General features: G+C 40.6%; 1 protein-coding gene across 6 annotated transcripts in view; it reads left to right on the top strand.

Moving 5' to 3' along the window:
• Positions 1-15,194, top strand: part of RANBP10 (RAN binding protein 10) — a 158,534-nt gene that overhangs the window by 79,321 nt on the left and 64,019 nt on the right. The window contains exon 3 of one of the 6 annotated variants that reach the window (XM_007477196.3): positions 1,408-1,491. The exons of the other annotated variants lie outside the window; for them this stretch is intronic. Coding sequence (XP_007477258.2) covers positions 1,458-1,491 — 34 coding nt within the window. The 5' untranslated portion in view covers positions 1,408-1,457. The remainder of the gene's footprint in view (positions 1-1,407; positions 1,492-15,194) is intronic. 6 annotated transcript variants of the gene reach the window in all.

Below are 15,194 nucleotides of genomic sequence, written 5' to 3'. Positions count from 1 at the left end.
TTAGCTGTATGACCTTAGTCATTTAACTGCTTTTTGCCTTGGAGATTTGAGGGTAATAATAGCACCTACTTTCTAGGGTTGTTTTGAGAATCAAATGAAATAATGATTGCAAAAGGCATAATATAATAATGCTTGGTAAATAGTAAGCCTTACATAAATGTTAATTATTTTATTTTTATTATTATTTTCCCTCAACCAGCAGAAGATATTCAGCCCAAGGATGAGTAGGCCATGGCCCACTCATTGATGGCTGTCAGTGGCACTTGGGTTTAGGAATTAATCTAGGGGATGAAAATGGGACAATATTAAAAATATAAACTCTCTTGTCTATACATGGATCTCAAGCCCTATCCCCATGTTTAGACTTCTTTTTTTTTCAAATTATGATTCTCTGCTAGTCCATTAACTTTGGATACCTAACTCTTTGATGCTAGTGATCACATACTTAGATTCAGAAACTCTTCTGTCCTGCTGATCTCTGAAAGTTTCAGTTACTGGCTGTTAAGAATCTCCAAGACATTTACTACAGCAGCAGAAGCTGCTGCAGCCACTACCACATCCACATCCATAGCCTTGGTGACTGGTCAAGCTACTATGTGAAAATGAGAGAGTCTTAGACCAGTGCAGATGCCTCTAATTTATAGATACCTGAATGAAATTGGGAGAGCAGAAGAAAGAAGAGACAGCCAAACCCTCAGTGCCCATCTTCAGAATTCAGCACTACTCTGTCCTGGCTTGAGCTTACCTAAGACTTCTGCTGAGGGGGGTTGAAAGGCATTTAACTTCTACTGTGTATCAGGGTCATCAGAAACTCCTTTGCCAACCCTTCTCTCCTTGAATTATCACTCTGAGCCCAGAGGTAGATAATAATTCAGAATACAAGAGAGGAAGGCATAGATTGCATTTAGTTCAATATTATTTTTACTATGATAAAAATATAACTACTACTAATTGCCATTTATGTAGGACTTTTGCAAACATTTTACATCATTTCATGCAGGTCTTAGGTACTGTGAGTTAGGTGACATGTAGTCTCTGTATTTGGGAATAAACTTCTGCCAGTCATTCTTAAAATTTATGACTTTAATATATACTTAGGTATAATTTCTGAGATGATTTAAATTATTTGCCCAAGGTCACACAGCTATAGTAAACATCCAGACTGGGCCTTGAAAACAGGTCTTCCTGACTTCAAGCTTAGCATGTTATCCACATCTGAGTTTTTATTAAACTCTTAACCAAGGTTTATTAGCATTTCCTTCAATTATTTAAAAATGTTAAAAGCCTGTAGGCTTCACTAGATTGCGAAAATGATCCATAGCACAAAAAAGATTAAGAAACCCCTTGCATTATGGCATGCTGCCCCTTCCACGAAGTCATTATTACATTCTTTATCCCAATTTACAGATGTGAAAACTGAGGCTCAGAGAAATTAAGTGACTTGCCCATGATCACACATGTGGCAGAGCATTTATCACTTTACCTGCCCAGGTAAGCCCAAATTTGGGGGTGTTTTATTCTCTTTTAGCCTTTGGTTACCAAAATGAGACTCAAGCTCTCATTGGTTAGGGAATCTGAACGTTTGTTACAAGTGAAAATCCACAAAAAAGGAAACAATAATGGAACTGATGGCATTATATTTCTTTATATACATTCCCTAAGTATTCATAACATACAAGGCCAACTAACGATCTTAATTCAGCGTGTAAATTTGATCCCATAGGTACCACAGAGAATTGATGTAAGGGGTCCCACAAGTGGTATATATAGCTCTACAAGAGTATACCTTGTTCAGATGGGAAAAGATGGATTAAAGGGAAACAGGACAACACTGTAAATTAAGGTGGTAATATAGATTTAAGGAAATCCAGAAATTAAAGGAAGGAAGCATAGAAGTGAACATTTGGTTAAAAGTCAATAAAGGTAGAAATGAATACCATAAAAGGTATGTATGGACTACTTGGACAGAATGAGAAAGTAGATAAGTTTGGGAAAGAAGTCATAATCCTAGCACAGAGCCCTGATGTAGTAGGGATGAGGAATTTTAATTATCTGGACATATATTGGAATTTTCTCCCAAAGCCAGAGCAGTTAGTAATTTCTTCAAAAGGAAAGGTGTTGATCTAAACCTCATTCTGTGAAGCAAAAATATAGAAATGGGAAGGGATCACTGCATTTTAGAATTTGCAATAGAAAAAGAAAAGCAAAATATAGCTGAACATTCACCCTAGATTTTAGGAGAGAGATACAGGAGAAAACAGGTAAATTGTCTAAAATGTAACCAGGGAAATCATGCCAAAAGGAATGAGAGAGAGAGAGAGAGAGAGAGAGAGAGAGAGACCCACCCCAAATGGTAATTCCTAAGAAGAAGAAAGGGAAAACTATCTAAGGAGACCAGTGTACTGGTAGTCTCTTGGTGACCGAGAATGACTATTGTCTTTGTGCATTATCATCTATGGTGTCGATGCATGGTTGATGTGGATTTGCCAGCTGCTTCTGACAGAGAGAGCAAGTTCTAGTTGCTCCACTTCAAGTTTGACTTTAGCTGATCCTTGAATCTTTTCTTTGGTCGACCTTGTTTCCTGAGTCCAGCTGACAGTTCACCATAGAATACCCGTCTTGGTATTCGCTGTGGGTCCATGCGGATGACGTGTCCAGACCATCGTAGCTGGGTTTTGAGGAACATGACTTCAGTGCTAGTGGAGTTGGCTCTGTCGAGGACTTCCTGGTTGGTGATAAGGTCCTGCCATCGGATCCTCATGATTGACCGGAGGGAGCGTTGGTGGAATTGCTCCAACAGCTTCATGTGCTTCTGGTACAGTATCCATGTCTCGCAACCGTACAGGAGTGAGCTGAGGACCACTGTGTTGTACACTTGGAGCTTCGTCGCAGTGCTTACACCGCTGTGTTGGAGGACTTTGCAGCGCAGCCGCCAAGTGCCTGGCTGGCCTTTTGGATCCTGGCATTGATCTCATGGTTTAGGAACCCGTCGTTGGCGATGGTGCTGCCCAGGTACTTGAAAGTGTTGACGTTAGAAAGCTGTGTGCCATTGATTGTAATGCATGGCTGGTTAGTTGGCCTCCCTGGTGCAGGTTGGAACAGCACCTCTGTTCTGCTGAGGCTGATAGTCAGGCCAAACAGTTTTGTTGCGGTGGAGAACCTGTCCACAATGGTTTGAAGATGATTTTCTTGGTGGGCCATGAGAGCACAGTCATCAGCAAAGAGCTTCCAGGATGAGTCTCTCTGTTGTCTTTGTTTTTGCAGTCAGGTGGCGAAGGTCAAATAGAGAGCCATCCAGCCAGTATTTGATGTAGATGCCCAGGTCTAGATCCATCACAGCATGTCGTAATACTTGGGTGAAGTATAGGTTGAATAGTACTGGAGTGAGGACACAGCCTTGTTTCACGCCATTGGAGATGTTGAAGCGATCAGAAGTCTCTCCACCAGATAGGACTTCCCCTGTCATGTCGACATGAAAGAGCTAGATCATTTTGACGAATTTTGCTGGGCAACCGAGCTTGCTGAGGATCATCCACAATGCGTCCCTGTTCACTGTGTGGAACGCCTTTGTCAGGTCTATAAAGACAATGTAGAGACTTAGGTTCTGCTCAAGGCATTTTTCCTGCATTTGCCTCACCGTGAAGACCATGTCGATGGTGCTGCGATCTGGTCTGAAGCCACATTGTGATTCAGGCAGGTTCTGCTCTGAAACAGATGACAGGAGTCTGTTGAGTATAACACGGGCGAGGATCTTTCCAGTAGTGGAGAGTAGTGAGATGCCTCTGTAGTTGTAACAGGCTGCTCGTGCTCCTTTGTTCTTGTATAGGGCTATGATGGAGGCATCTCTGAGTTCTGGGGGCATGTCTTCCTCTTCCCATATGCTGGTCAGCACTATGTGGAATGCCTGGAGCGCCTTTCCATTTAAGGCCTTGTACACCTCGGTTGGGATCCTGTCTTTACCTGGTGCCTTGCCTGCACTCATTTGTTGAATGGCTTTTGGGACTTCCTCTATTGAAGGAGGGACTTCAAGTTGTTCAATGGTGTGGTTTTGGGGGATCTGGTCAAGGGCACTTTGGTTGACTGAAGAGGGTTGGTTGAGAAGCTGACTGAAGTGTTCTTTCCACCTGTTGCTGATGCCATTTTATCTTTTATGAGAGTGTCACTGTCAGAGGATAGCAAGGGAGTGGTGGTGGGTTTGAATGGCCCATAGACAGTTTTGAGGGCACTGGAAAATTGTAGTTTTTCGTATCAGCAAAATGCTGGATTTCTTCTGCCTTTTTTTCCCACCATTGGTCTTGCATCTTCCTGATCTCACGCTGCGCCGTGGCTTGGAGAGATTTGAATCTGTCCTTTTTAGGAGCAGAATTTGGGTTATTTTGCCACTCCATAAAGGCTTTGTTCTTTTTGCTCAATAGGTCTTCAATAGCAGTGTTGTTCTCATCGAACCAGTCCTGGTGGTTGCATTGTTTTGGGCCTAGGACAGCCTTTGATGTTTCCTTCACTGTGTCTCTGAACTGGTTCCATTTCTCGGTTGAGCTTCCAGTGAGTGGTCCCTTGGCAGACAGCTTGTCATCCAGGCAGGACTGGAATGTTTACAAATACGATGTATCTCTAAGACCACTCAAGTTGTGAAATGCGTGAACTGTTTGGGCACATTTTGGATGGTGAGGCGCAATGCACATTTGAAGAGTCGTCTAACCAATCCGTGGTCTGTCCAGCATTCAGCTCCTCTCATGGCTCTGGTGATCTTTACATCCTGGATGTCTCGCCGGCTTACAATGATGTAGTCAATGAGATGCCACTGTTTTGATCATGAGTGCATCCACGTTGTTTTATATTTGTTCACCATTCTGAACACAGTGTTCGTGATGGTGAGTTCAAACTCTGATCATTTGCTGAGTAGTAGTAGGCCGTTGTTGTTCATTTTGCCCACGCCGTGTTTGCCGAGCACTCCCTTCCATCTTTCATGGTCCTGGCCAACACGGGCGTTGAAGTCTCCCAGTAGTATCAGCTTGTCATTTGTGGGCACTGAGTGCGGGACGGCACTCAGGTCAGAGTAGAACTGCTCGATGGTCTCCTCTGTGCTGGTCAGTGTTGGGGGATATGCGCTGATGATTGTGGCATACCGGTCTTTGCTGAGAAGTAAACGGGTCTTCATGAGCCTCTCGCTGATGCCCACAGGCAAGTCTGGCAGCTGTTTGAGCAAACTGGTCTTGATAGGTCAACACCGTGGATTCTGTCTTCATTTGTGGCTCTCTACCTTTCCAGAAGAAGGTGTATCCAGTGGTGGGTTCGCTGAGTGATCCCTCTTCTGGTAAGCGTGTTTCGCTTAAGGCTGCGATGTTGATGTTTTATCACACCAGTTCTTTTCCGATTAGAGCTGTTCTTCTCTCAGGTCTTGGGGTATTCTCTCTATCAAGTAATGTTCTGATGTTCCATGCTCTTAGTAGGAGTTTCTTTGTATTTTGTTTCTTTTGATTTTGACCTCTTAAAGGGATGACCTGCCAGTCGCGGTGTGCTGACCGGGTGTTTGTAGGGAAGGCAATGTTTGGGACACCTTTTCTAGTCCCTTCCCTTGATTAGGGTGAGCAATGGTGTCCTAGAGAGAGGGCTGCTCAGTCGCCCAGGATGCTGCCGAACGTCCCTACTGCCCTACAGGGCCGAGGGACCACTGGTCCGTGGGCCGCCTACGTGCAGGATTGTGACTACAACTGTCAGTGGTCACCTCCACCTGTTGTGTCGCCACTCCCCCCTAGCCGCAGGTCTTGAAGAGGGTGGACGGGGTTAGAATAGATGAGTATGCACAAAGATACTTGTGCGTGAAGGAGATTTAAGTGGAAAAGTCAATGCACGGAGACAGTCTCACTCTCTCGGCGTTGGAAGCCTGGGTCCAGTGGCATGAAAAATCTTTATACCTGGAGACTTCCATTCTGTCTTTTGTGCTCCAACACACCCTAAGCATTCCACAGTGCTTTGCTACATCGCCATCTCAGCCGTTGAACCTTCTTATTGGTTTCTTCCACCTGTTCCGCCGAAGCCGTCTTCACATGCTGGGTGAGCAAAGCCCTGGTTCACCAGGGGTCGATGACCCAATGGCTACCCTCTCAAGGTTTAGCCAGCCTGTCAAAGCCGTTGTCAGGGGTGTGGCTGCTGCCTCATGCTAGCAGCTACTGGGAGCCACAAGTGAGAGCTGGGTGTCAGGTGGGGGTCAGAGGCTGGAGAGCTGCCCTAGGAGGGCACGACAAGCCCTCCATACCAGAGATACTACCCCTCCTTGAGCACCCCATACACTCCAAGATGAAAGGAGTTCGACGAGGATGAGATTCGAACCCACGCGTGCAGAGCATAGTGGATTGATTAGCAGTCCATTGCCTTAACCACTCGGCCACCTTGTCCTCCACCAGTATAACCAGTGTGGTTATACATTAACCAACTTAGATTTTAGAAGTCTAGAAGATGGAAACTAGGGAGCACGTAACATGGCCAGTCTAGAAGAAAGAGTATCACAATCTCTAATGTTCACAAATAGCTGGGGCTGTTAAGAAAAGAAGCTAAGGACAACCAAAAAAGGATAAAAATAAAAAAAAAAATAAACAGTTCTAGGGAGATAATGATCCATGAAGGGATAGGAGCATTGCTTGGAGTGAATGTAATATCATAGAAAACATAACTACTCAACCATACTTTGTTTCTGTTTTCTTTACAAAGGAAAATCATTTTTGGAAAGAACATAACAAAAATGGCTAATAGAGAATTGAAACCCAAGATAAGACGGGTAAGAAGAGAACTAGCTTTGATTAATTCCCTAAGCCTATATATAGGTTCCTGAAAGAATTGACAAGTATGATAGCTGAAGAATTATCAGTGATATTTGAAAAATATTGGAGGCAAAGAAAAGTTAAGAAAATGTACCTCCCTTCTTTGCAGAGACTGGGACTATGGATATGAGGCTATGAGTGTAAGGGAGGGGAAAGATATGTTTAGAAAGAAAGATTATCAATACAATAAAAATTGAACTTCTTTTCGGACAAGTGGTGCATGGCTAACTAAGGGCAACTAGAGATATTGGTTTTCAGAAAAGGAGAGAAAGAAGAGCTTACTAGCTAGGTATGGTGTGCTTAGGTTTGTTTCTTAGTAAAATGCTAGCTAATATATCTTTAAAGGTATAATGAATATCCAGAAAAGGGAGCATAAAGAACCCATGTGATTTTTCCAAGAGCTCATGCCTGGGAGGACAGAATGTTACATACATTGTGAAACATGTTCATATTAGCTAGTGCTTTGGCATAACTGCTTTTCATGGAAGGGGTGGGTGGGATAAATCTATCTAGAAGTGACTGTGATGTACATGTAAAAGACATTCATAAAATTTAATAAATCAAGAGGCTATGCTAGCCTCATTTTCTTTGGTGTTAGGATTACTATGCATGCATAAGGGGTTGAGATGTCCATTATCAAGGTTTTATCTTCTGTTCTTCTTGTGGAAAAGATGGAGAGATGTGGACTAGGTATTAGTTCAGCTAGGTAGAGTTGGAATTGGTTGAAGGACTATCTAAAGAAGAGTAATCATCTGTGGGAAAGGAAAGACTTTAAAACCAAGCAAGAGCTAGAAAAAAAATCACAAAATGTAAAATCAATAATTTTATTTAAATCAAATTAAAAAGTTTTTGTACAAACAAAACTACTGCATCCAAAATTAGAAGGGAAGCAACAAATTGAGAAACAATCTTCATTACAAAAACCTCTGACAAAGGTCTAATTACTCAGATTTATAAAGAGCTGAACCAGTTGTACAAAAAATCAAGCCATTCTCCAATTGAAAAATGGGCAAGGGACATGAATAGGCAATTTTCAGTTAAAGAAATCAAAACTATTAATAAGCACATGGAAAAGTGCTCTAAATCTCTTATAATCAGAGAAATGCAAATCAAAACAACTCTGAGGTATCACCTCACACCTAGCAGATTGGCTAACATGACAGCAAAGGAAAATAATGAATGCTGGAGGGGATGTGGCAAAGTTGGGACCTTAATTCATTGCTGGAGGAGCTGTGAATTGATCCAACCATTCTGGAGGGCAATTTGGAACTATGCCCAAAGGGTGATAAAAGACTGTCTGCCCTTTGATCCAACCATAGCACTGCTGGGTTTGTACCCCAAAGAGATAATAAAGAAAAAGTCTTGTACAAGAATATTCATAGCTGCGCTCTTTGTGGTGGTAAAAAATTGGAAAATGAGGGGATTCCCTTCAATTGGGGAATGGCTAATCAAATTGTGGTATATGTTGGTGATGGAATACTATTGTGCTCAAAGGAATAATAAAGTGGAGGAATTCCATGTGAACTGGAACAACCTCCAGGAATTGATGCAGAGTGAGAGGAGCAGAACCAGGAAAACAATGTACACAGAGACTGATACATGGTGGTACAATCAAATGTAATGGACTCTTCTCCATTAGTGGCAATGCGCAGTGATCCTGAACAACTAGCAGGAATCTACAAGAAAAACCACTATCCACACCCAGAAGAAACACCACAGAAAAACAACTGCTTGAATGCATGGGTCGAAGGGATGTGGTTGGGGATGTAGACTCTAAATTAACATCCTAGTGCAAACAACAACATGGAAATAGGTTTTGATCAAGGACACAAGTAATATCCAATGAAAGTGTGTGTTGGCTGCAGGAAGAGTGGGAGGAGAGGAGGGAGGGAAATAATGTGATTATTGTAACCAAGGAATAATGTTCTAAATTGACTAAATAAACTTATTCAAATGGGAAAAAAATAAAGAAGAGTAATTATTAATGTTTCAATTGTTAGGGAAGGTAGATATATAAATATCTTTTAGGTTTGACTCTGCTGTTGAACATTCTTATTAGTGACTTGAATATAATCATTGATGGCATGATGATCAAATTTTCAAATGATACTGCTCTAGGAGGAAGGACCAATATGTTGGATAAATTGACAATTTAAAAAATCTTGATTAAAAAAAAACCTTGGGTTGGTTTTAATAAGATAAGATGCAGTAGGAATAATTACAAGGCATATGAGGAAAATTAATTTCCCAAGACAAAATGGGTAAAACCTAGCTAAGATAGTAAATAGACTAAGAAGCTTTGAGGTTCCATGTATTAGGAAGAATTTTGATAAAGATGGAAAAATGTTTCTTATACGGATAATGACCACAGGATAGCTATAGAATTCATGATATCTGAAGATGAGCTCTTTAAAGGAGTTGGAATGTTCTCTCCATTTTCCAGTAGTAGTTCTGCTTTGTTTTAAACTCCTAAGTTCTTCTGAAAGAGAAAACTTTTACAGGGTCTATGAGGCTCTCTTCCTGAAGAACCTGCAAACCTTCTGAATTAGGCTCTAGGATATACATGTGTGTGTTTTGGTTCTAGTTTGGGATGGTTTGAAGCATTAACAAAAACTTTACTCCCCAAGTTAATATTTTTTTGAGGGGGGAAATCTGTTTACCAACATAGAAATTTTCTTAATTTTTTAACATTTCCTTCAGCCCCTACCCCCCCCCCCACCCCCCGTAGTTTTATATGGGTTTGGGGCAACTCATTATGGGTTGAAGTGGAAGAGTCAGGTGTGGAATCCGAAGAGAAATGAGCATGGTTATTTCATGAGGGAGCTCATCAATCTCAGGAGGAACCACAGGGGCTGAGGGTTTGACTCTAAGCTCTGCATACATATTAATGTCAACTTGGAAAAAAACACCAAACTACTACAGTCTAATCAGGAAAGAGATAGTGTTCAATATTTGGCCCCTACACAGAGTTAAGCGCCTAAAAACCACACAGAGCCCAGGGCTGTGGGACTCTGGGAACAGTATCTCTGGAGAGATGATACTCTACAGAACAATAAAGCACAGGGATCTTATATACCTTTTTGGGAACTGAGTACAGTAAATATACATTGACAGGTTGTAAGTAGGCTTGGGAAAGAGGCTGTAGCCAGAGGCTGGGGTATCAGGGAATGGTCTACTACCTTGGATACAAAAAGGATGGTTCCTGCACCGGTATTGGTCTTCTTGGGAATGAATCTCTGATACTTATGAGGGAAACTTCTAGGACAAAAAGGGTACTTAACATTTGGCTGCATCTACTAGTCCCGCCTAAACTGGGATTGTTGTGGAGTGTAGAGGTGTCCCCCTGGGGTTTGCAAGAATGCAAGACTCCAAAACTTAGCTTAAAAGTAAAGAGAGAGCTTTATTAGTAATGTTGGATTTTTGGCAAGCAAGACAACATGAGTGAACAACCTGGGAGATTGCTCCCAGAATGCCTCCATTCTGGGATTTTTTATATTCTTCTACAGCAGTGGGGACATGACTCTGGAGCAAGGGGTGGGGGGTGGGGTTAGCCCAAGGGCATGGGGGTGGTGTAACAATTAAAAGAGTGTTTGGCTATAACTGTTACAGATAAAGGAGTGGTTGCCTTAAATTGTGACCTCAGAAATATGGTTTCAAGACAGTGTCTTGAGTTAAATCAAATATAAAATGGTCACCAGGGAAAAATTCCCAAATATGAAATATACCCAAGTCAGCTGGGTTTTATAGAGATTTTAATTAATACAAATTAAGGAATAAAATGAAAGGGGTAGAGAGAGTAACAGGAAACAATGAGAAAAGGGCTAAACCAGCTTAGGTCAGCCTTAAGGCTTAAGCCTTAAGAGAGAGATCAGTCAGTCTTTTATCAACTCACCCCACAAGATTTTTCCGAAGCAAGATTCTAGTGTTCAGAGAGACACCAGTTCAGCTTTGGCCAGCTCAATCTCCAAAGAGAGTTCTCAGAGAGTTTCCCTTGCTCTCAGCTTCTCATCTCCTTTTAAAGAGAATTTTCTCCTATGTCACCTCCCCTAAGTTCTCACATCTACCAATCACAGTAGACATTTTCCAAAGGACAGACCATTCTTAATTCTCACCTGAGTAGACTAAACTTTTGAGTAATTCACACCTGAAAAAACCTCTGAGTAAGTTCTCACCTCTTTGCCCTTTGTAAGTTTACAAGTTGCCTGACCTTTATAGATACTTAGCACCCTTTTGTATTAGATCTAAAAAATAGGCCCAGCTTAAGGGTTTTTTGCCTTATTATAAGTATGGGTTAAGTACTTTTCATTGTTCAGCAAGGAGTTTACAACTTTATCTTCCCCTAAGGCATGCTTAAGTATGGGTGAAGTAGAGTTCCCACATTCCTGATCAAGTACCTTCATTGTTTAAATGGGGAATGGTCTTAACCAAATCTTATGAAGTAGGGTCTGAGAATTTTTGAGATTCATAGTGGTTCTTGTGATTTGGAGGTTGAATGAATGAGGTATATCTCTTTGTATCCATCTCAATTCCCTGGGGCAATCAAAGAAGAGTAATCTCTGAGGTCTGGTGTTTTGGATTGGGAGTCCCTAGGGCTTGAATCCTTAGTAAGCATTTATTAGGCACCTACTGTATCATTTATCAATTTTTTTATGTTTATAAACTTAACATTGAATAAATAGTAAGCAAACCAAATATGGAGTTAATTGCCAAATAAAACCTTCAAATTTAAACTATTATTATTTTGAATTTTTTAAATAAGTAAATGGAAAGAACAAAAAATGGAACTGAATGGGCTAGAATTATTATAGTGTCTAAGCTTGCTCCTAGAGAACAACCCTATGCTTGTGTGGAATGTTGCATATATGATTATACTCAGTGATAAATCATTTCATTTTGTTGAACTGCTTCTCCCTTCCCCTTTTAATGCCGGCTCTCTATGCAATGGAAGAGATTGGGAAATGAATGTAATATAAAAACAAATTTTATTAAAAAATTGTTTTCAAGTGAAATATAGAAAAAAGTCTCTTGACATCATCACTAGGTGTTCTCATCAGATTATGTGAACGCAGCTCTTCTCCAAGAGAGCCAGTATTATGTATGTGCGGAGCATTATTCTTGGAAGTCATGGAGACCTAGGGTTCAAATCCTGTTTCTGAGATAAGCTGTGTGAACATGGTAAATCATTTAACACCTGAATAAGTCTCAGATATTTTATCATTTTAATGAGAATTGGAGTATCTACTTTATAAAGTTGATTTGAGACTTAAAAATGATTATGGGATACCCTTCAATTGGGGAATGGCTGAACAAATTGTGGTATATGTCGGTGATGGAATACTATTGTGCTCAAAGGAATAATAAAGTGGAGGAATTCCATGGAGTCTGGAACAACCTCCAGAAAGTGATTCAGAGTGAGAGGAGCAGAACCAGGAGAACATTGTACACAGAGACTTATACACTGTGGTATAATCGAATGTAATGGACTTCTCCAGTAGTGGCAATGCAGTGATCCTGAACAACTTGGAGGAATCTACGAGAAAAACCACTATCCACACCCAGAGGAAACACAGTGGGAGTAAAAACACCAAAGAAAAATAACTGCTTGAATACATGGGTGGAAGGGATAAGGTTGAGGATGTAGACTCTAAATGAATATCCTAGTGTAAACAACATGGAAATAGGTTCTGATCAAGGACACAAGAAATACCCAATGAAATTGTGTGAATGAATTGCCAATGAGGCTGCGCAAAGGGTGGGTGTAGGGGAGGGAAGGAAATAAAGTGATTGTTGTAACCAAAAAAAATTTTTTTTAATGATTATGTATTCAAAAGACTTCCACTATTTAAATGGCAACTATTATTATTAATCCACTTAAGATAAAATGTACTGTGTATTTCCCTCTAATAAAATGAAAACTTCTGGAGAGCAAGAATTGTTTAATTTTCATCTTTATATCCAAGATATAAAAATTAGCACCAAGAATCTTACCCATAGTGGGCACTTAAATACTTGTTGAAATAATATATAATAGTTTCTTTTCTTAAAAAAAAAAAACAACCCTTATTTTCTCTTAAAGTAATCCTTACTTAGTGGTTCATAAGTATTGGTTCTCGTTTCTTCACTTTCTTTTTTCTGTGCAGATTACCACCATCTTTCCACTTGCCAGTATTTATAAACTTGGCTTACCATATTGCTATTTCTACCACTACAATATTTCTCATCTCAGACAGTTATCACCTTTGTTCAAGATTTCATCCCTTCTCAACCGAACTGCTACAGTAGCCAAATGATTGGTCTTCTGATCAATTCCCTTCACACTCCAATCCATTCTCTTCATAGCTGCCAAAATTATTTTCTTTAACTGCTAGTCTGATTTTATAAGTTCCCTATTCAGTAAACTCCCTATTACTTTAGGAAAAAAATATAAATTCAGTTTGGCACCTGTCAGAATTTGGCACCAGTCTCCCTTTCTGGCTTCATTATACATTCTTCCCTGGATAGTCTAACCAGATTGGATTCTGTTTTTCCTTACACATAATACCTCATCTCCCATCTCTGTGCTATTGTATTGGCCTTCTACCAGTCTCTTAGTGCACTTTCCACCCTCTCCCCTGTGCCTTATAGAATCCCTTTTTTCCTTCAAGACTGCTCAAGAATTCTTACACGAAGACTTTTTTGTTACAACTTTTGCCAGTGCTCTCCCTTCCTCTAAAGGGATTTATTTTTATTATATGTTTATTATTTATGTGGTCTCTTGATAGGAAGTTTCTTAAGAACACTGTTTAGTTTTTGCCTTTATCTCACCAGTGCTAGGATTTAGATACTTAATAATTTCTTCTCAGCTGATAATAAAGAGCCTTAAATCCTCTAATCCAATTCCTAATGGCACCCAGGATCACTTTTGCCTAAGACAAAGCAGAAGGAAGAACAGTGAGGTGATGGAGCCTCAGTTTAACACTCTATAAAAGAAAAAGGACAGCCTCTAAGGCCCAGAAGCTTCTATGCTAAAAGCTAGCCCCAGACATACACTTAGGGGTCTTGGGGTCATAATCCCCTTACAGAAACTTTGGCTTTTTTTTTTTTTTGCCCTGGAGAGGAAATTCAGTTCTAGTTTGCAAATTCACTCCTAAATTTGGTCTGTCTTTTTAGTTTGCTTTCTTGCTTTAAACATTCCTGAAAGATGTCATCCTAAGATTTGCTTTCATAAAGAGGGTTTCCCTAATTAATCCCCTCCTTTTTACAGTTATCAGATATGTTAAACAGTGACCTGAGTAGAAGCTCTGGAAGAAAGAAGTGATTTCTTATCCTGTGTGTTTTTTTTCTTTATGTCCTTTTACAATTTAGCTCGTAGATCCAGAACTGGCAGGAACCTTTGAGGGCATTTAATTCAATCCTCTCATTTTAGAGATGAGGGATGGAGGCCCATAGAGGCATAGTGACTTGCCCCAGGTCACATAGACAGTAAGTGGGAAATCTGGAATCATTATACATTCTTCCCTGGATAGTCTAACCAGATTGGATTCTGTTTCTCCTTACACATAATACCTCATCTCTCATCTCTGTGCTATTGTATTGGCCTTCTACCAGTCTCTTAGTGCACTTTCCGCCCTCTCCCCTGTGCCTTGTAGAATCCCTTTTTTGTTTGTGTCCTCCCTTAGACTCTTTATTTGTTTGTTTGTTTGTTTTTAAGGCCCTTACCTTTCTGTCTTAGAATCAATACTCTGTATTGGTTCCAAGGCAGAAGAGTGGTGGTAAGGGCTAAGCAATGGGGGTCAAGTGACTTGGGCCCAGGGTCACACAATTGGGAAGTGTCTTGAGTGCATATTTGAACCCAGGACCTTCCATCTCCAAGCCTGGCTCTCAATCCACTGACCTACCCAGCTGCCCCCCTTAGACTCTTTAGATTTAGCTCCTTGAAAACATAGACTGTCTCTTGCTTTTCTTTGTTATCCTTAAATTTGACATATAGTAGACTCTCAAATTCTTGTCCTAATGACTATCTTAGACTCTCCCTCCCCCCCCCCCCCGCCCCTTCTCTCGTTACACAAAATTTTAGACCAAAAAAACAAACTATGACTGGCAGTATGTGCCTCATTCCACACCTGGAGTCTAGCACTTCAGCTGAGATCAGAAAGGTAGGTTGTACCTTCAACCAGCTGAAGCCAAGATGCCTTCAATGAAGTTTTCCTTGACATTTTTGAGATCATTGTGTAAACTATCTTCTTGGTTTTGCTTATTTCACTCTGTACCAGAACAAACAAGTGGGAAGTGACTTTTTAAAGGCCAAGGAAGGAATACCAGATGATCTTTAAGATCTCTTCCTCTTCCAACATTTTATAACTAGAACTTCTGTTTTCATAAACCCAGGCTGATGAG

Source organism: Monodelphis domestica, chromosome 1, assembly GCF_027887165.1.
Source record: "Monodelphis domestica isolate mMonDom1 chromosome 1, mMonDom1.pri, whole genome shotgun sequence".
NCBI classification, from domain to species: domain Eukaryota; kingdom Metazoa; phylum Chordata; class Mammalia; order Didelphimorphia; family Didelphidae; genus Monodelphis; species Monodelphis domestica.
Note: the sequence above shows the minus strand (reverse complement) of the source record. Positions and strands in the feature narration are given on the sequence as shown.